At 51.8% G+C, this 21111-nt stretch overlaps 1 protein-coding gene across 3 annotated transcripts in view; it reads right to left on the bottom strand.

Annotated features, from left to right (window-relative positions):
* Positions 1–9431, bottom strand: part of CTDP1 (CTD phosphatase subunit 1) — a 42840-nt gene extending 33409 nt beyond the window's left edge. The window contains exons 1-4 of one of the 3 annotated variants that reach the window (XM_033087200.1): positions 9187–9431; positions 4329–4412; positions 3556–3649; positions 1624–1752 (exon numbers count right to left, since the gene is read on the bottom strand). In XM_033087200.1, the coding sequence (XP_032943091.1) occupies positions 1624–1752; positions 3556–3649; positions 4329–4412; positions 9187–9425 (546 nt within the window). In that variant the 5' untranslated portion in view covers positions 9426–9431. Of the gene's footprint in view, positions 1–1623; positions 1753–3555; positions 3650–4328; positions 4413–8944 lie in introns of all 3 variants that reach the window. The other 2 variants (XM_033087198.1, XM_033087199.1) reach the window with 2 other exon arrangements.
* Between the last annotated feature and the right edge of the window lie 11680 nt (positions 9432–21111).

Raw genomic sequence — 21111 nt, 5'->3', positions numbered from 1 at the left:
GCGCTCGGCCTTCCCTGCAGTGGCCACTAGCAACGAGAGCAGGGAACTAGCGATGACAACCACGTCCCCATCTATGGCAACTAAGATAACTACTGGTTACTACAGGCGTCAGGAAAGGGCTACGAGGACATCAGCAGAGGCTCGTACTTCCTGTTTCGTCCCCACTTCTGATCACAGACACAAAGGTGTGTCCCCAAGGATGTCACCCGCATCTTGTTTCTTCAAACACTACTGTCTGTCAACAGCAGAGCCAGTCAGTGGCTTTGGACAGACCGCAGTCATCTGCCAGGTGGCAGCGTCCCCCTCAGCTATCGATGAAAGGAAACTAGACGTCCCCACATAACTCAGCCGAACTCACAGGTCATTTTCAGGCAGCTTTCGTCACTTACACACACAGCCTAGAAGCTGAAGCAGTAGCACCGCCTGCTGACGCGTGAGTGACACGCACGTAGTTCCCTCCTTAGGAAGTTAAACTTGGATCTTTTTAATCCTGTTTATCTTTAATTTTCTCAGTAAATATACTCTAAATGACTACCAACGAAGAAAGGCAAACAACCCCAGGCGTAGCTAATTTTTCTCTTGCTCTGAATTAGTCAAAACCCTCACGATGAGGCTCTCGTGGCAAAAGATTTAGAAGTGTCAACTTGTATAAACAACATTCTGCCCGCTCAACAGTTAAACAGTCTGTGAACTGTGATATAAACACCCTTAAAAACACCCGCCCGGATCTGCAAAGTTAAGAATTAGGTGCACCTTCCTGAAGCTGCCAGCAGTGCCCAGGCTCAGCCGTGGGTGTCGCTCCTTGAGAGTCGGGCGGAGCTGGCTCGTCACGCTGTCCCCAAGCCCAGGCCAGGAATGGGGCCAGTGGGTGGAGGTACAGTGAAGCCACCAGCAGGAGCTGAGGACTGGCCGTGCAGACACGAGGACGCCCTCGTCTTCCAGACCACACAGGCTGAGACAGGCACGCCACACCCAGTCCAACTGCCCTGTGAAGGGACTCACGCCCCCCCCACAGGCACACCGGCACCCACGCTGCCTCTGAGCAGTGTCTCTCTGCGTGCTGTCCCAACCAGGGGTGATGGCAGCTGCAGACGCCGAGACCCCGAGCTCCCACAGGAGCCCACAGCCCGTCTAACAGCAAGGAAGTTCAGAGGTGATAAAGTCAGTGTTGCCGAGGCCTCTACAGGTAATGACAGCAGAGGCTGGCACCAGCCTTTGAGAGCCATCTGCATGGAGGCGGCATTAAAAGCCTTCTGGAAGGGCCAGAAATTCAACTTGTTGGGCTCCAAACTGCGGACCGAGTTGAAATAGGATTCCGTCCTCTGTATTTCCCAGAGAACTCACGTCGGGGCGCCCAGCCTTTATCTGGAGCCCAGGTCCCCTCTGGCCTGTACTGGCCCCGGATTCCAGACACGCCTGAGGACTTGCCCATCTGCTCATCCCTCCCAGCCCCCGACCGCCCCTGCTTCACTGTGCACGCCACTGCTGGCTCCTGGGCCTTCCCAGTTCCAAACCCTAGGCCCTGCTAAGTAACTAGCACGGCCAGGGCAGGGCCTGGCACAGCATGGGCTCGGAGGGCGAGGCGCGTGCTCTGGTCTCCGACGGGGCAGCTGCCGCACTCACCCGGTTGGACATCTGCTGGCAGTGCTGCTCCGTGGTGTGGATCAGGGTCTGATCCAAGTCGACCATGAGGACCAGCTTTCGGTTCCGATGCAGCCGGTGCTGATCTTCCCTTCCGAGCAGCTCAGCTTGCTGAGGTTGGAAACACAAAAGGAAAGGCCACAACACACATGCATCTGCATCCAAAACAAACCTCGGTTTTATTGAGAAACAGACGCGGAGGAGGAAGCTGAGCGATGTTCTCCACCACCCACCCACTGCTGTGCAGTGCGCATGGGCCACAGGCCCGCCTGCCTCAGGGCGCTCTGCCTTGCGATCCTAACCGTGCGATGCAGTCCCATACGTAAAGCAATGAAAAAGGGGGTGAAAAGTCAGCTGACTGCAACACAGCAACTCCACACCAGTGAGCTGTAGGGTTCCTGGAGCAGGACAGCCGGGAGACGCTGCTGGGCTGGCAGGGGCAGCGGGGACGCCCTTCCAGGGAGCGCCTGGCCCGCCCACACTCAGCAGGCGCAAAGGCTCGGGAGCCTGCATCCCATGATGTCTCACTGAACTGTCATCACTCACTATTGTGAACAAACTCCTGGCCTGATCAGGTTGGATGGGAGAAGTCTACTGTCTGCTCCTGAAAGGGACCAAGGCCAACAGTTACCCTGTCATGGCGGGGGCTGTGGGGGAGGGGACACCGACTTCCTTTTTTATCCTCAAAATTCCTAATTCTCTATCTTTCGCAAGTATTTACATCTGTTTATAGTCCAGTAATTCAGAAAAATCAGAATCACGTATGTGGAGACAGAACCCCAGAAAGCAGTTTCCAGGCTCTCGGCCTCACGTGGAAAGGTGCTGGCTCAGGTAGTAAATGGCCATCGACTGTGATCAAACGGCCGTCAGCTGTAACCAGTGAGCCATTGGGCACTAATATAACTGCCGTGGCTGGGCTAGCAGCAAATGGGGGCTAGCAAGAAGATGGTGGCTGAGCCTGCAAGCGGCGCAGTGAGGGGTGAGAATTGTGTGGCTCCTGCTTCCTGTTTTTCTAACCCAGCCTCCAGCGAGAGTATAGTGGTGTGACTGCCCTACCTATGGCTCCGTGGGTGTTCCTTTTCGGCCTCACCATGGCCTGCGTTCTTATGTGGGGAGCGGGAGCAGAGACCCCGCCTGACACCCTGCATGACGACGTATTTGGTATTTCATGTTTCTCACAAAAAGTAAAGTAGACGCCTATGACTTAAAAGCACAACTCTTAACAAAACGGTAACGCTGCAGGTGTATCACCGGCTTACAACAATGCCCAGCTGAGACAGCTTTTGCCTCTGGGCTCTCGCCTCACTCTCCCCCACACCTGGACCCCGAGCCGTGCAAGCCAGCAAGGTCATGGAGCCTCTGATGGCACTGCCCGGGGACTCCTGGCACTCAGGAGAAGGAGCAGGCACGCACGGGTGGGTGGAAGGCCAAGCCTGTCCTCCGCTCAGCGACCGTCCAGGTCCCCGAGTCCCCGCGCAGCGACAGCCCTCCCTGTGCCCACGTCCACGCCGCCAGAAGCAGCTCACGCGCCCCACAGCTGCCCATCCCTGCCCCCAGACCAGATCTGCTCTTCACAGACCACTGCTCGTGGGGTCCCAGCCCATGTCTGTGTTGCTCCAGGGGCCAGACACGTACGTGTCTCGCCCCTGTGTCCCTGCAGCTTTGCACAGGCTGAAAACATTCTCAAAAAGAAAAAAGATGGAAAGGCCAAGATGGAAGGGCGGCAGGCACAGCACCCCACGGAGCATAGTCCGGGGGGACGCTGGGACGGGACAGGCACACGCTCCACACCAGCGTTGTCCCACCAGTGGTTACTTCAGAAGCAACGGCGACCACAGAGCTGGCATGTCCCCGCGCCCTGCACACTGCTCCCAGCGGGTGTTTCCCAGCCGCTCGGCCCGGTGGCGGACTCACCTCGGAGCTGACCATCAGCTCGGGGACGCTGTGCACCATGGACACGGTGGCCGTGGACAGTGGCACCTGCTGCTTCCCATTCTTGCTCTGCAACCTGCGGAGGCGAAAGGGCTGCTGAGCTCACCGCACACAGAAAGCACGGTCAGCGGGATCTCTGCCGGCGTGTGCTGCTGTCGCCGCCAGTGCAGGATCTCATGCTGTTGGAAAGTGCTGAAAACAGACAGGAAAACCGGCGAAAAAAGTCAAGTGCTGTCATGCTCAAAGCTCTCACTGACAACAAACGGACGGCCACACAGAAACCGCCCCTCGAACTTGACAACACAGAATAGTGCACAGGGCTCTGCACATATCCCGTCGGGTGGCCACTTGCTGCGGGTGGGGTACTGGCCGAGGGTGACACCGCAAGGCACCGGGGCTGACATGTATGTCCAGGCTGTCTTCACGGGGGCCACTCCCGACACTAGGGAGGTGAGTCCAGTGGGCGGAGCAAGAAATCCATCTCAGCCTGCTAGCATTTTCCTCCCTTTGCTGGGGTGAGCGTCAGGCAGAAGTCAGTGCTTGCAGAACTTAAAGCACTAAAGCCAGGCGGGCGGCCTCCCAGGCAGGCGAGCTGACCCAAGAGTGGCCGGGTCTGGGGAAGGCTGTCTGCCACCTGCAATCGCAGTCAGATCCCCCTCTTGCCCCCATGCCCCTCAGCATCTCATGTCTCTGTCCCCACTGGTCACTCCTCAAACCCAGAGGCACCGTTTTCACTCCCGAGCTCTGGTACTTACTGGGTTAGGTCTTGGCCACACTCAGCGCACAAACCTTTCATGACAACAGGGTGGCTACATCCTTCCAGCCGCACCAGGACCGCTCTAGAAAGGGGACCAAAGAGTCACAAATTAGGAGCAGCATAAAATCTCTGGGCTGGTCACAGCACCGTAGGAAGAGCCCGGGTGTGGGGGTGAAGACCCCCGACTTCTGTATCACTCCCCCCAGGCACCCTGCCTAATGTCAGGCAGGTTACAGCACCCCTCCAGGGCTCCATCTCTCTGGTTGCAAAGTGGACAAAGGGCTGCCTCACCTACAGCCCCTCCCGTAAAACACACCCCACTCCACGCAGGTCAGCTGAGAGAACTGAGGATGTCGCTAGGAGAGGAGATTTGGGGATAACGGAAACCGTCTCAAATTACAGGTAAACAATGTACATGTAAAAATGGAAACTTAGTTCACACGCTAAGGAACGACTTGGTATGACAGCAACAAGTGAAAAGTGATCATGTCCCCCAGTCCCAGTCCAGGGAGACGCTAGGATTCATCTCAATTTTCCCGACAGAATATTGTGAACGTTCAAGTTTTACAAACACAGAAATTATTGCTTTTTTTGTGCATTCGCATCAAAGCCTGGTCGCCTGGCAGCAGCCTGGGAAGGGGGCCGATCAGCGTGTGAACTGCTGGCTGGGCGATCAGGGTGCCATGAGCCAGCGCCCCAGGGTCTGTGAGCTGGGGCCCCTCCTCACAACGTAAGGCGCAAAACACAGGGACCCTCCCTGAGGTCAGGGAGTCAGCCCACCAGTCAGTGCCCCATACACAGAGGTGGTCTCGCACCCCCTTCCTTACCCATTTCTATCCTAGAGGCTTCTGGACGGCAACTGATTTTCACGATGGACAGAGCTACCAACGGGGTACCCCAAACCGGGCAGGGCAACAGGCCCCGTCTCACAAGGGCCTCTCTCTTCCCCTCCCTTCTGTTCTTACTGCTCACAACCAGTCACTTGGGGCACCCTGAGTGGGCCCTGGCCTAACGATCCACTGTATGTCTGCAGCCCCAAACCTCCACCCACAAGTCTGTCCCAATTTCCCGCCTTAAATAAACAACAAGAGGAACGGCCCAGCCTGCACTGGACCCCGCATGGCTGCTCGGAACGACCTGCCCGTGAAGCCTGGCCAAGGACGCCTTCTTGTCCCGCCTGCCCTGGTTTGCTGCCCACCCGGGCACCCGGCATCGCTCCCGCTCCTCACTGCCGAGTCCTGTGCCTTTGCTTTCCAGAGCTGGTGTTCGGGTCCGGCTTTGGGACCCTGGCCCAGCTGCCCTCTCCTCTCGCGTGGCTCCGCGCTGCAGCCACGGGGCACTGGGACATCTCCACGCAGTGCCGTCCTCCCAGTCACCCATGCTCGCCCAGCCCACAGGAACGCCGGCACCTGCTCCTCCAACCCCACGCCACCCTCCACGCCCCAGGCCCTGCAGCTGGCCCTCCCACGGACACCCCACAGCTCTGTGCACAGCTCACCATCTATGGGCCCCACCTGCCTTCCCAGAGCCCCTTATGGACACTGTGTCACTGAGGCTCCATCGGTACTGGGGTCCCTCCCTTGCCTGTCTTGCCCTCCCGCACAGAAAGGTGAAAGAAATTGCAAATATGTGGGCTGTTAGCAAAAGAACCAGAGAGGCCTTTTCTGCACGCCCCATGGCCCATCGAGCCAGTTCCCGGAGCAGCTCGGGGAGGATGGCAGGAGGGGCCCGGGGCCCAGAGCTGGACTGGGACGCGCAGGCACACAGATAGCCCTGCCCAAGCACAGCCATGATGTTGTGACATCACCATACTCAGCCGTGTGCGCCCCCCGCCCCACTCACTGACACCTGTGTGAGGCCCTGGGCACAGCATCCCATAACTATCCAGACCGTGTTTAAAAAGGGGGAAAGAGGTTGTAGTTTCTGTCTCAATTCAAGCATCATTCAGAATGCCTTGCAAGGTCAGAGCTGAGTGCCACACGATCCCAGCACACTTCTTCTGCAGCTTCGCACAGGCTAAAAACATTCTCAAAAAGAAAAAAGATGGAATGGCCAAGAGAGAAAAGGTAATCAGAAAAGACATGAGAGCAATGTCCTCTCTGAGTGTGCTGTTTGCTTCATCCCTGCAGATACTGACAGACGGGTTCAGGTACCCAGAGGGTCTCAGTACCTCTTCTGTCAACCCTCCAGAGAGTATCACCGCACCTGAAAGGGAGTGGTGCCCCGAGTCCAAAAATACCTCGCTTTAGCCAAGGAGACCAACCCGGATGTCGAGTCAGTCACCAATAAATGTTAACTTTTCTGCTTGGTCCTTGAAGAAAATCCATAGGCAAATCATGAATGAGCTTTGCAAACAAGTTATTTCCCCCAAAATACACAAGTCCTGCTTGTATACCAAACTGTCCTGCTATGTCTGTCTTCACTAGCTTTCGTGTCTGCTGTAATGGGGAGGTCTGAGGGCCCACAGCAGAAAGGGAAGTGTCGGGGCTGGGCGCCCTGAACTCTGCTAGGGAGCGGTCACTGTTAAACACTAGGCTGGGTGGGCCCCACCTCCCTCTTCCTTGAACATATCAGGGATCTGTGCTGACCGTGAAGTGTCTGAGGATAGGGGCGGACTGGGAAAAGGAACTCAGCGCATACGGCTCTTTGTCTCTAAATGCCATTCTCCATCACAAGGAAACAGCACTTCTTGGCCTAATGGCTGGTTCCAGGGCGGGGACTGCGAGAGCTAGAGCCCGAATACTACTGCGTCAGAAAGCAGGGTGGTGCTCCGACACGGGGCCCTGTCGGAGGAGGCAGCTTGAAGGGGCTCCCACTGACCAACGGTGGGATAATCTGAACATGAAGGCAAATAATAGTAACATAAGTCCTCACTGCGAAACTGTACAGTAGAAAGCCAGCATTCCTAAGTTCCTAGAACTGTCCACTGTGGAGAGTGAGCCCCGCCCACTGTGGCCAGGATGCCTCCTGCTGATGGCAGTGACAACGAACAACTCTGCCAGGGGTGCCGGGCTCTGCGCGGGAGCTGCAATGCTCGCTCACACCTACATTCCAGGAGAAACGCTGTCAGTCACCAAATTCTCAAAGAGCCTGTGATGGGCCCCTGCAGTGGGGCACCCCAAGGCTCAAACACTGAAACACTGAAAGCAGCAGCGACTCACAGCTGGGAACCTGTCATCACACTGGGTATGCAGCAGACTGGGAGACAATGGACTGACTGGTCACTCGGATGTGCTTGGCCAGCTTGATGCGCTCGCAGCACTACATGTGGAGCTTCCCACCGACGAGCTTGTCTGGGCCCCGGGGGCCTTCTCTGTACAACCAGAGGGACAGAGCGGCACAGAGAAGCCTCTCCACTTCTGGGGTTTTCTACACGGTGATGCACCAGCACTGGGCTTCGTCTCCGTCATTCACAGGCTGGTGCGTTTACAGGCTCATTAGCGCCCAAGCGAAGGTCAGGTAACAGGTGACTTCAAAGTAATGATGACAGCATGCCAGTGTGTCACCCAGAGCACAGTGCCCCTCCCTCCTACAGGAAGCCAGGCACACAGCTCCAGTGAGGGTGCAGTTCCCAGGTGGCATCCATCCCACCCACCCGCATCCACGGGGCAGGCGTGGGCGCCTGAGCTGACGGCCAGGGACCTTCCTCCAAGGGATGAGAGGGAGAGTGGACGAGGGTGAGGGTCCCGGGCTGGGATGGAGCACGGTCCTGTCCCATCCTGCCCTGGTCATCAGAGTCCGGGAGGGAGGAGATACTCAACAGGTGGACGGTGAGAGCAGGCCCCACGGAGAGGAGCCGAGACAGGGCAGGCAGCACCACCGGAGGAGCGCCAGGGTGGACAGGGGCCTGAGCACCTGGCACACTCCGGTCGCCGCCGAGGAAGCTGCGCACCGGCCACGACAGCAGGGCGCAGGAATGTCCCCCTGCCCTGGCTCCCTGTTGCCGACAATGAAACAACACACCTGTGCCCACACTTCAAGCCGATCTCAAGAGCACCACCCCGGTAAACTCAGACAGAAAGTATGCGCGGAGACAGGTTCACACACTTCAGAAGAGGAAGCAAAGTCCTTCATGAGAAAACATAAGCACCCACAGCTAGAGCCCGTGGCAGGAGGGGCACTACCACTCTGTCACCGGCTGCACCCCTTCCCGAACTACGCTGCACACACCGCCGGGTTTTACGACCGCGTCTCCCGAGGCTGCCGACACCTAAGGCAGAGGACAGCCCCAACAGCTTGTTTATACTGCGATGACAAGCGCGGAGCGTGCTCTTCTTCCAGTACTCGCCGTCGCACCGAGTTTTCCTAACTTACAAATGCCGAGTGTTGGGGAGAGACAGCGATTACAGAAGAGAAACGAACACAACCATTTCCTACACAAAAATCACAAGCGGTGACTTGTGCAGCCTCAGAAAAGCACGCAGCCGCGCAGCCGCGGGGGGTGGGGGTGTTCCTACCTTCCAAAGTTCTCCCCGAGCGCAGCCCCTTCAGCCGCAGCCCCTGAGACCCTTTCCTACCTAGTGTCCGGGCCGGTCCCCTTTCCTGGCCCAGAGAACCCTCCCGGCGCTCCCTCCCTCCCCTCCCTGTTGCTGCCCTCTCCCCCGACCTACTCACCCGGGAGCCACCACCTGGCCCGGGTGCGCGCACAGCTCCCGCACCACGCCGGCGCGCTCCGACCTCAGCCTGCGCTCGGCGCGCACGCAGCCACCCGAGCCGGCGCGAGCAGGAGCAGGTCCGGAGGGCTGCGCGGAGGCGGCGGCCTCGCACACGGCCAGCACCGAGCCAATGCGCACGGTTGTGCCCGCCGCCACCCTCCATTCGAGCAGACGCAGCGGCCCGGGGCCCGGGCAGCGCACCTCGGCCACGGCCGCCGGCGGGACGCCCTCGGCGGGAACGCGGCCGGCGGGCGGCGCCTCCATCCCGGCCAGCGGGGTCGCTGCGGAGATGCGGCAGACGGGTGCTCAGGCAACGGTGCCCATCGCCGGCGGGCGGGCGACCCCGGCCCAGGCGGAGGCGGTGGCTGCGCTGCGATTCCCACTCCTACACCGGCTTCCACCCGCCGCCCTGGTCCGCGCCGACTTCCGGGACAACGCATGACGTCACGTGACGTCGCGTGCGTGCGTGCGCCGTGCGGCCCGCGTGTAAACAAGCCCGCACTGTCCTCGAGAGGCGCTGCGCCAGCCGCAGGTACCATAGGCGCCATAGTACCAAACCCGTGGGGCTGGGTCCGGCGGGAACAGTGTCCCTACGCCGTTTACCCTATGAGTACAGGTGACCGGTATGCAACGCTTGCTAATGTCCCACAACTCCGTTTATGCGCTGAGGCCCGGGCGTTGTTAAATTATGAGTCCCGCCATGCACCGCGCACTGCCATACCCCGTATCCCCGTCAGGCTCTGCGAGTCCCGGCATACAACGCGGGCCGCCGTCCGACATTCCCCTCGCGCGCTAAGGCGGTCGTCATGAGAACTACGAGTCCCGGCATGCAACTCCGGACGCTGACCGGCAGTCCCATCACGTGTTGAGACCCGGTGTCATTAGTCTGAGTCTTGGTTTGCAAAGCGGGCGTCGTGGAGCTGCGGTCCTGGCATGCCAGTGCCCAGGCAGGGGTCAGAGGGCGATGGACGTCCGGCCCTGCACCTCGCGGCAGGTCATGTGTTTGGCGGTGTTCTCGGACTCGGGCCCTGCCTCTCGCCCTCCGAGCCGCACTCCTGCGGAGGCCGCGCGTGGGGATACCTCGGCGCTCTCGCCGCTTTTGAGTGCGGGATAATTTATGGAAATGGTCGTTCTTGGTTCCTTGAAGGGCATTCTTCACAACCATTAAAGACCTGCAATTCCCCTCTTGCCCCCCGCCCCCGGGAAATGTGGACGGAGCACCTGCCACAGCGACAGAGCCTCAGACGCAGAAAGCAGAAACTGACAGAGTGACAGGGAGGCAGACAAGTGACAGTGGCAGTTGTGCTCTTCAATACCCAACGTCAACGTCGGGTGGAACAACGAGGTGCAAGATCGGAAAGGACAGCGGGCTGGAACAACTGTGAATCCTCAAAGCAGCACATGCTCCTTCTCTTTACCTCCGTGCGGAACTTGCTCCAGGACAGGTTGTGTGCTAGGACATAAAACAATCCTCAGAAAGTGTAAAAGGACTGACACCATACCAAGCTTTTTCTCTGGGCACCATGACATTAAGTGAGAAACCAACATGGGAAATTTACAGTTGGTTGGATGTTAAACAGTAGTCATAAGTAACCAATGTATCGAAGGAAATCAGACCAGCAAAATGTTTATGATTGAAAGTAAACAGAAATATACTACAACTTGTGTGCTACAGCTAATGCAATGCTTAGAAATACGTGGCTAAAATATCTAATATATTAAAGATTAAGAACAAATATTAATAATCTAGCCTTTGTCCGTAAGAAATCAGAAAGCGAAACCCAAAACAAACAGATAAGAAATGATTAAAGCAGAAATAAAACAAATAAACAGTAGAGGAAATCTACAAAGCCAAAAGATTAAAAAGACTCTTTGGTTCTTTGAAAAGATTTTTAAAAAATTGACAAAATTTTAGCTGGATTGATCAGGAATAAAAGAGAGAATTACCAAAATTAGGAATGAAAGAAAATAGCACTACCGACCTCACAAAAAATAAAAAAGATTCTAAGGGAATAATATGAACAACTGTATGCCAACAAGTTAGATAACTTAGGTGAAATGCATAAAAAATTCCTAGAAAAACAAACATACCGAAATTGAAGAAATAGAAAATAGGAGTAGGCCTACAACACGTAAATAGAACTAACCTCACTTATTTTCTCTGAGTGTTAAAAAAATGCCTCATGGACTTCAGAGCTTCCGAAGAGGGTGTTCAACGTCAATACTGTTTTCTGCCCACCTGTGTTACCTGGGGCTTTACCTCTGGTCCTCCCATACAGCCTTCTCCAGAAGCTCCTTTCCAAGCCCAGGTCGTCAGGCCTGGCAGGTGTTAAAGGAAGGCACACTGCCCAGCTAGATGGAGCTATTGCTGATTTTTTCTCTGGTTATCCAAGAAGCAAGTCCACCTCGCTTAAAGGAGCTTCGTTTTCTGGAATTAATACGGTCTAGCCCTTCTGGTGAAAGTATATTTTCTGTTAAAGTGATTTTGACCCTATTCCTTAGAAAACAGCACCACCATTTTCATGTTTTTGCCATGAGGTGGTTGGCGCTTCCCCACCTCTGTATGCTTGAGCCACACGGTGACTGTAATGTCCTATCTTACCTACCTTGCCATGGTGGCATTTCATTTTTTTGTGATGCTTGAATCCTTTTCCTGATAAAAGGAGGGGACCTCAGCCCCTGTCACCACCCCCAGGTCACTCGAGCTGTCACAAAAACATACTTTTTTCAGATTTAGCGGTAGTTGCAAGTTCTCAGCTGCTACCCTCCCGAAACTTACCCTGAACAGTCATGGAAGCCTCAGGAGGCCATTTTGCTGTGCTCCAAAAAGCCTTCTTGCCACCTCTCGAGTGCTGTGCCAAGGAGCGTCTCAGGACTCACTCCTTGGTCTCCCTCCCTCCCTTTTGCACTGGCTCACCAGGCCCAGTGCCCTCACCAGAACTTACACAAAAACATAAGATACAGGTATCAGGATTGTTTGTATTATTAGTATGCCACACCTCGTGCATAGAAGAAGCACAGACAGAGAACACCTCAACCTTTCTCCTTTGGGCACACACGTTGAAGGGCTGATCACCTCAATACAATCAAGAATATTGATTTTGTCAGGGCTGTGCTGGAGTCTTAGGTTTGGCTCAGTCCAGTTTTGGCTTCAAATATCTCGAAAGCAAGACTTCTTGTGTGCAATAGCAGGCCCTCTTGCTGGTGGGAATTTATTCATTCATAGTTATCTCAAACTGTACATTTCACACTGTCTCGAAAGCCTGGCCACAACCCCACCCCTACATGCTTCCCCAGCACTAAGCAAGTGTCCTGGGAGGAAAAGCAGCTGTGTATGTGGGGCTCCTTTGTGTCCAGCCCATCACACAAGCCAACACAGAGGACTTATCTCCCCTTTGGCCAAATCTCTCCATCTGTCAAGCTCGAGCTCAGACTCTGCCCATACTCAGCGAATGGTTGAGAGAAGAAAAGGGCCACTGATGGCAGTTTATCCGGGGACAGGTTTTCTCTCTCAGGGATTTTCTTTCTTTTCATCCTCTTATTCTCCAGAGTGCCTTGATGTCTTCTAAAACACGATATCTGCAATTATTCATTTTCCCGTGTTATTGCAGCAGTGACTACCTGAGGAAGAAGACGGTGAGTGGGGTTTTGACACGAGGTAAAGAGGAAATGGGCATTCCGGCCATGAGGACCATCATGGTTGAGGTTCTGTGCGTTCCCTTAATAAGAGTCCTTTGTGGCAAAACCCCAAGGAACAGTACTGGGATGTTTGAAAAAGGACACATACCACGGTCCCATCCCTCAAAATTCTGACTTAATTAGTTTGGGGTCGGATCTGAGTATCGGGAGTTTTGCTTACCGGGTTATTTGAATGTGTAGCAAGGTAGGCAGTGGGTAGTCATGAAAAGTTTTTGAGCAGATGTATGAGCTTATTTAATCTGTGCTTAAGACAATGCTGGCAGCTAAGGGCTGAGAGAACCTGGAGATAAAGACCCCACTTCTGAGGTTGTCTGATCAGAGGGGAGTGTTTGCAGGGAGAGCTGCTGAGTTACAGCCACCAGGTTTTGTCACTTGTTTGGCAGGTCAGTGAGAAGGAATGAAAAATGGCTCTGGAAGAGGACACATTAACAGCAGAGAAACAGCAGGGAACGGCATATTGGGAAGAGAGCTTGTGAGTGCCCTTGGGGTCCTTACGTCCGAGTTTCCTGAGCCTGTGATAGAATTGATGGAGGAATATTTTTCCTCTGAGTCCCCAAACGATGTTGGATCTGCAGGCAGTTTCTGGGTGTGGGCCAGGATCGTGTCTCGTGAGACCGAAGAATGGAAACACGGACCCAGGAGAAGTAAAGAGATTTTTTTTTTAATTAATTTTTTTTATTGGGGAAGGGGAACAGGACTTTATTGGGGAACAGCGTGTACTTCCAGGACTTTTTTCCAAGTCAAGTTGTCCTTTCAGTCTTAGTTGTGGAGGGCGCAGCTCAGCTCCAGGTCCAGTTGCCGTTTTCTAGTTGCAGGGGGCACAGCCCACCATCCCTTGTGGGAGTCGAACCGGCAACCTTGTGGTTGAGAGGACGCGCTCCAACCAACTGAGCCATCTGGGAGGCAGCTCAGCTCAAGCTGCCTGCCATGTTCAATCTTAGTTGTAGGGGGCGGAGCCCACCATCCCTTGCGGGACTCGAGGAATTAAACTGGCAACCTTGTGGTTGGGAGCCCACTAGCCCACGTGGGAATTGAACCGGCAGCCTTCGGAGTTAGGAGCACGGAGCTCCTACCACCTGAGTCACCGTGCCGGCCCTCTGAGTAAGATATTTGTGAAATCTTCTTATTTTATAATTCATCTCTGTCATCCTTGTTATGTTTTCTTCTTTCTCTGCCTAGCATTCTGGGACGTTTCTTCCGATGTGGCCTCTAGTTTATTAATCTTTCTTCATCTGTGTGTAATCTGATAACTCATCTTTTGAGGCTTTTCTTCAAAAATTGTAATTTTCATTTATTAAGGTTATATTTGGATATTTTTCAAATATGTCTGTTCATTTACAGTCTCTTTTTACTTGCTCGGTCTTTGTAGTTTTATCTTTTTTCTTTACTCGTTTGTACCTAATTTTTAAGATTCTGAATCTGATCACCAAATAATTGACATCTTTGTGGGACTAAAATCTGTCTTGTGTTTGTATTGTGTTTGTATTCGTAGAAGTGTTTTCCCTTCCTGGCTGGTGCCTTGGACTGTGAGCTTGTATTTGATTGATGTTAGTCTGTGGGCATCCTGGTGACATTTGTGTGGCCTGACGTGGGGCACTTTTGAATCCTTTCAGGGTAGGAGCCTGGAACTCACCTCTGCTGCGGAGCTAGGAGCCTGAGGCTTCCCTCTTGCCTCCTGCCTTCAGCAGTTGTGATACGGGAACGTTCTCTGAGACAACCCCGCTTTTAGACTTTCTGACCGGAGTTTCCTGCCCCAGATTCAGCTCAAGGGTTTCCTTTATTTGGGAGCCTTCCTTCAAGCCCATGCTGGCATGGAAAAGGCAGTCTGAGCGCCTACTTCTTTTGTAGTGGGAAGGCTCTTCAGAGTATCCAGGCTGCCCTGTTGCCCAAAGTGGAAGTTCTTCTCTTTGATTTTCTTGTCTATTTTTAAGTGGGTCAAATAGACCACAGGAGAAACCATTCTCCTCCCTTCCCCCGCGCCTCTCCCGCCAGCCCCCTTCTCCTCTCTCTTCTTTTCTTTGGGCCTGTTTTTCAGGATACAGCACTGATCTTAGAGGACTGATGTGCTCACAGTCCTTTTTACTTTGATGCGTGGGGCGGAAGGAACGGTGGAAATAGAGAAAGTCCTGGTAGTGGAAGGGCCCCATTGCCGTGTCTGAGAGAAAGAGATACTTCTGACATAAGAATTTCAAGTCACTTGGAGGAGAGTGCGCCCTAAGACGGGGTGTCTGAAAACACACAATACGTGTGTGTATAGGATGTTATTTCATGATAGGTTAACTTTACAACAGCTGCACTGAACACCACAAGACAGATCAATCACAGCTATTCTACAAGCGTGTAGCTCCAGGGCCATTCTAGCTTAATCAGCTACTTACTGCCTGTTTTCAGCCCCATGGGCTTGGCTGCACAGCACTGTTTGTGCTTTCAGTAAAATGGCTCTTAGAGAAGATAGGATTGATGAAAACAAAGGTATTTTGGCTAAAAGGAACACGCTACTTTCTTTTCAAAGGAGGCAGTAGTACACTGTGTGGATGTGGAAAGGGAGAGACGCCTGGGAGCACTGAAGTGGTCCGTCTGCTGTCTAGCAGACGGCAGGGTCCCAGCGTCTGCGTTTGTTACTCGCGAGAACAACTGGCGTGCTGTGCGGGCTGATTGGAGTAAAGGATAGAACGTGCTGATTTCTAACCATCGTCAGAAACATTCCCTTTAAATCATCTCACAAGTGGGTCAGGATGGAATCCACAGCAGAACCCTCCCTCCGCCACCATAGAACCCTGTCCTGACAGTGACTTTCCCAGGAAGATTTCCTGGTCCTTTGAACCAACTAGGTAATCATGAGAGGAGAATAGACAGGCCGTAATACTCCTCCTCTTTCTTTTTATTGCTATACTTCCTAGTAAAGGGAAATGCTATAAAATGTGTGGTTAGTTCTCCTGCTGGAATATCCCATGGGATTATGATTCTCGGGCAGCCCACGGAGTTAGGAAGATGCGATCTTGTCCCAGAATTTTCCCCAGGCATATTGTTAATAATAGCACAGTAGAGATGGCATTGAAACATTTTACTGTTTGAGACGTTCCACGTGGCTCGGGTTTAGTTTTATTATTTCAAGTCAGGTGTTAAGAGACTATTTCAGAGTGAATCTGACTCACATCTCCAGGCCATCTTTTTGCACTTCAAACTCACTTGATCAAGTTCAGAAGTAGAGAGTAAGCCTTTGTCCTCGACTGAGAGCTTCTAGGCTCCTTGCAGCTTTTCTAGCACCTAAGACACACTGACCCCATTTCACCGGCATGAGCAAACGGTCAGCTCTACGCACGGATTTCATCTGGCATGCTCACGGTGGCACAAGAACGGCAGCAGGCTGTTGGCCATTTAGATGTGTATGCTGAAGTATTTACAGATGAAATGACAGGACACCTGGGGTTTATTTCTCAATAATCTGGTTTAGGGAATCATGGGTATGAGGGAAGCAAGGTAGGTTCTGTGCTGGTGAGGGTTGGAGAGGGTCATAGGAACGTCAGGATTTTTGCATGTATTTAAAAACTTCCATAGTAAAAACATTTTAAATGTTGTGTGAGAGGAAATAATTTGTGTAAATTCCACGTGTAATTTATGTATGAATTACCTTCTGATTTGCTTCTCGTCTCATGGCTGCCAAGTTTCCATTACAGCCACTGGAGAGAGAGTTTGCAAAAAGCAAGTCCCAAGATGACCATCTTCGTGTAATTCAAAACAGAGAATGGGTTGGAGTGATTGCCTGTCAATTCCTTCTCTGTTTTGAATCCAGCACAACATAGACATGAGAATATACCATGGGGATTAAGAGTCCTTAATAGAGAGAAATCTCTCTCCAGTGACTCTTTAAATTGTTACTTTGTGTTACAGTTTACAATATAGACAAGAATGTTTTAGAATTTCAAGTTCCATTCCATTGATCTTTATGTCTGTCCTTCTGCTAACACCCGGCAATCTTGGTTACCGTGGCTTGTAGGAAGTTTGAAATCCCAGAGTGTCAATTCTCCAACTTTGTGTTTTTCTGAAAATTGTTTGGGCTATTTCAGGTCTGTTTCATGTCCATATAAATAATAGGATCAGTTTGTCAATTTCTACAAAAATATGCTGGGATTCCGATAGTGATCGTATTGAATCTATTGCATTTGCGGAGAACTGACATGTAAACAATACTGAATCTTTCAACCTATGAGCATGGAATGTCTCTCCATTTATTTAGATCTTCTATAATTTCCCTCAGCAATATTTTATAGTTTTCAGGGAAAAATTTTTGCACTTCTTTGTTACATTTAATACTAAGCATTTTATTCTCTTTGATGCTATTGTAAATGTAATTGTTTTCTTGATTTCATTTTCAGGTTGTTTATTGATAGTGTATGAAAATATAATTGATTTTTGCATAATGATCCTGTATCCTGCAATCTTGATAAATTTGTTTATTAGTTCTAGTAGGTTGGTTGTTTGTTTGCAGATTTCTTAGAATTTTCTACATACAGGATCAGGCCATCTGTAAATAGTTATATTTCTGCTTTTCAATATCGATGGTTTAATTTGTGTTCCTTTCTCTCATTCTTTCCCTTGCTTCCTTTCTGGATGGTGGAGCCAGCCCTGGTGGAGTCCCCAGCACGGTGTGGAGCCGACGAGGTGGGAGCAGACCTCCGCCTTGTGTACAGGCGGTGAGCTCTCAGGCCCCACTGGCTGTGACGTGGGCTGTGGGTTGTTGACATGTCCACTCGCACGTTTCTTGTTCATTTCTATTTCTTGTTTATTAAGAGTTTTTAAAATCATGAATAGGGGTTGGATTTTGCCAGTTATATTTTTCCACATGTATCATTGATTGATTTTTCAGATGTCACTTAACCTGCACTCCTGGGGTAAATTCCATTGGTCATGGTTTATGATCCTTTTAATATGCTGTTGGATCTGGTTTGCTAATGTTTTGTGTCAATGTTCATGTGAGATGTTGGTGTGAAGTTTTCTTGTAATGCTTTGTCTGGCTTTGGTATCTGTGATCTGGCCTCACAGAATGAGTTGGAAAGTGTTACCACCTTGTTTTCTGAAAGAGTTGTTTGGCTTGGTATCACTTTTTCTTTAAATATTTCCATGGAATTCACCAGTGAAGCCTGCTGGGACTCCACTTTTCTTTGAGAGATGATTTTAAATCACCAATTGAATTTCTTTACTTGTTATAGGTCCATTCAGATTTTCTATTTCTTCTTGAGTCAGTTTTGATCATTTGTATCTTTCTAGGAATTTGTTCCTTTCCTCTTCATTGGCATACAGTTGTTCATAATATTCCCCTGTAATCCTTTTATTTTCACTGTGGCGGTGGGTAGTCCCTCTCTCATTGCCAATGTGGCTAATTCTTTAGCCTAGGGTTTCCAAGCAGGAATTCCTGCCCGTTCTCAGGAATTTTTTTCACTTTCTGATTCCTGAATCCCGAGATATAAACTTTTCTGTTCTCCACATTGAATCGTTTCCACAAAGTGACGCTGATACTACCAACCACCTCGGTTCAAGGAGCCGATTTCCCCAATTTCCCAACCAACTTTTCTTGGGATTCAGGAATGGGGAAGCGAAAAGAATTCCTGAGAACGGACAGGAATTCCTGCCTGGAAACCCTACTTTAGCTTCCTCAGTTAGTCGATCTCAGGGTCCCTCAAGCTCAGCACTGTTGATGTTTGAGGCTCAGAAATTGTGTGGCGGGCTGCGCAGTGCGTTGTGGACTGGGGCTGACATGTGGGTGGATTTTGAGGTGTGAGGTGTGAGGGGAGTCCCGGCCCAAGTGCTGTGAGAGGAGAGCAGAGAACGCAGGCCGGACAGGGGAGTAGTGCTGTGGGGCTGCCCGCCCAGACTGGGGTGTGGCCCCTGCAGCTGAGGGTGGGGGCTGGCGCTTCTGCTCCCCCTTCCCCCCATGAAGGAAGGCCTGTCCCCTGTAGCTCACAGACAGGGAGGCGAGTTTAGTGCTTTGGAGACACGGGCGGTGGCAGGGGCAGGCCTAAGGGTCGTCCAGATTCTCTGCAGGTCTCAGGGCCGCGCTGCAAGGGAGCAGGCTCCTTGTGGGCTCTGCTCTGTGCTCTGTGCACGCAGCTTGTTCAGCACGTCACTCACACCTGTGGGTGTGTGTGTGGAGGCCGCATCTCTGCCGCAAAACGAATGCTCGACCCTAAATCATCATAATTACTGTTTCTGGTGATTGTGCATCCACTGACAGAGACCGTTACGAAATAATTGCACTGATCAATCCCCTCTGAGTTCCAGGGGAAGAGCCGAGTTGGTGTGTGATGGGAACATTGTGGGATTCTGTAATGTGTTCTGTTAGTGAGTGTAATTGTGAGGAATAGATCGTGTTAACACGCCTGACGTAGTGTCTTGTAATAACACATGGTTCCCATCAAGCAGCAGATGTCCCCTGGCCTGCCCTGGAATCGCGCATCGTAATCTGGCCACACCCACAAGCCGCGGAAGCGAGAGCAGGCACATGCCGCTTGCTCAGATGCTGTAATTGCAGCTCGAAAGCACTTTTCAGGGAGAACGGGCCTTAAAGAGCAGCAACTGTAAAGAATACCAGATAAATGAATCCTGGGGAAACTGCTTAAGAGGAACTGTAGCTTGGTTTACAAACCCACGAATGAGAGTTTCTGTTTTAAGACTTCCGGTTCCTGCATGTAAACTTCATTCCCCCAAAGACAAAGCAAAGAGAAGGACACCCACTGTGCTTAGATGGTGCAGTGTCCCCATAAGAGGGTGTGAGTGTGCTCGCTTTCTGTTCATTTTGTCTTTTCACAATAGTTCTTTTTAAAAATTGAGATACAGCTTCTACCATGTAATTCATTCCTTTAAAGTGTACAACTGGGTGATTTTTAGTACATTCACAGAGTCATGCCACCATCACCACTGTCTTTCCAGAACATTCCATCCCCTAAAAGGAAACCCACACCCATCACCGGAGCAGGAGCTTGCTTCTCTGTGTATCAAGTGTCAGCCACTAGATGGAGACATTCCGTCAGTGAATTTGCTGCACAGCCTGGTCCTGCCTGGTGCCAGGCATGGACGCCCTGAGCCGTGGCGGGCTGGCCCACAGAAGGCTCTGTGCTGGCACATATCAGAGCTGTGTAGCTCCCTCACGCTGGTGCTTCTCGAAGGCAAACATTCTTTGACAGTTTCCCAAAATGCTACACTGAATCCTTTGGTACAAGAGAGACTTTTAGGTAGCATGTGGACAAATACTGTTTTACTCATTATATATAAGTATTTGTCTGTTTGAATGCAGAATAGAACAAGTATAGCAAATGCACTAAGCCCTTGGAGTGAGATGAAGTTAAAAAGGATTAAATGTAAAAGTAATTTAAAGAAATACATTAGGTGGCTACTGCACACGTGCTGGAGATACGGCAAAGTCATGTGGGGTAGGTCAGCCTCTGAGGTTTGGAGCTCCACTGAGAACGGTGCAGGAGGGTCCAGGAAAAGTCCCACTGCCTCAGCGAGGTGAGGACTCCATTCCAGACACAGAAGCTGCCAACACACACTTGGTCACCAGGAGGGAACAGTCCCGACTCAGTTGCTTGGAGGAGAGGCCTGTGGTTTGTTTGGTGCCCTCGGGAGAACGGCCCCAAACAAACACTGCATTTTCCTCGTGCTGATAACTCAATCAGGAAGTGGCCTGTGTAGAATCAGTGGTCCGTGGGCTTGGAGTTTCGTGTGTCACCGTGCACACAAAAGGGACAGGGGAGAATCCATGGGTGCCAGTAGCAATTAGTGAGGCCTAGCTGATACTTCTGAATCCTGAAGGTCAGGATTTTGGAAGAAAACTTCAGCAGGCTGAGTCACCCAGTGTCCCCAACCTCTTTCTGCTCCTGTCTGGTCTTCCATGCCCACCTCCTCCCCTCAGGGAGCTCTCAGCTCAGTGTCTTACTATATTCTAGTGACAGTCCTGGGAGGAAAGATGTCGTACTCTCCCCGTTTTCTCCAGGAGGAAACTGACATTCAGAGCAGGGAAGTCAGTTGACTGAGTAACTTAACTGGTTGTTGGAGGGATGGCATTTGCATTTTGTCCTCTAACTGTAGGTTTGCTTTATATTACACTTTCTCAGAATAATTTTCACCCCAGTAAGACAGTGCACTCACCTGTACAAATACACTGAACCTGCTTCTGATATAGTAACTCCAGTTTTTCCGGGGGAAAAGATTGGGACAAAGAAACCCAAGACATAGGATTTCTTCATATCACACAGAGTTGCAATTTGGGGAGGGAATTCGTGTGCTGATCGGCTTTGTGGGACAGAGTGTCTTTGCACAACCACGTCGCGGAAAGGGTGTCATTTCCTGTTATTAAGAACTGCTTCAAACGCTTGGGAGATATAAAAGGTGTTAGGACATATCTGTTGAGGAAATAAATGAACGACTAAA

The sequence above is a fragment of the Rhinolophus ferrumequinum genome, chromosome 19 (genome assembly GCF_004115265.2).
Source record: "Rhinolophus ferrumequinum isolate MPI-CBG mRhiFer1 chromosome 19, mRhiFer1_v1.p, whole genome shotgun sequence".
NCBI classification, from domain to species: domain Eukaryota; kingdom Metazoa; phylum Chordata; class Mammalia; order Chiroptera; family Rhinolophidae; genus Rhinolophus; species Rhinolophus ferrumequinum.
The sequence above is the reverse complement of the archived record's forward strand: the minus strand, read 5'-3'. Positions and strand labels throughout refer to the sequence as shown.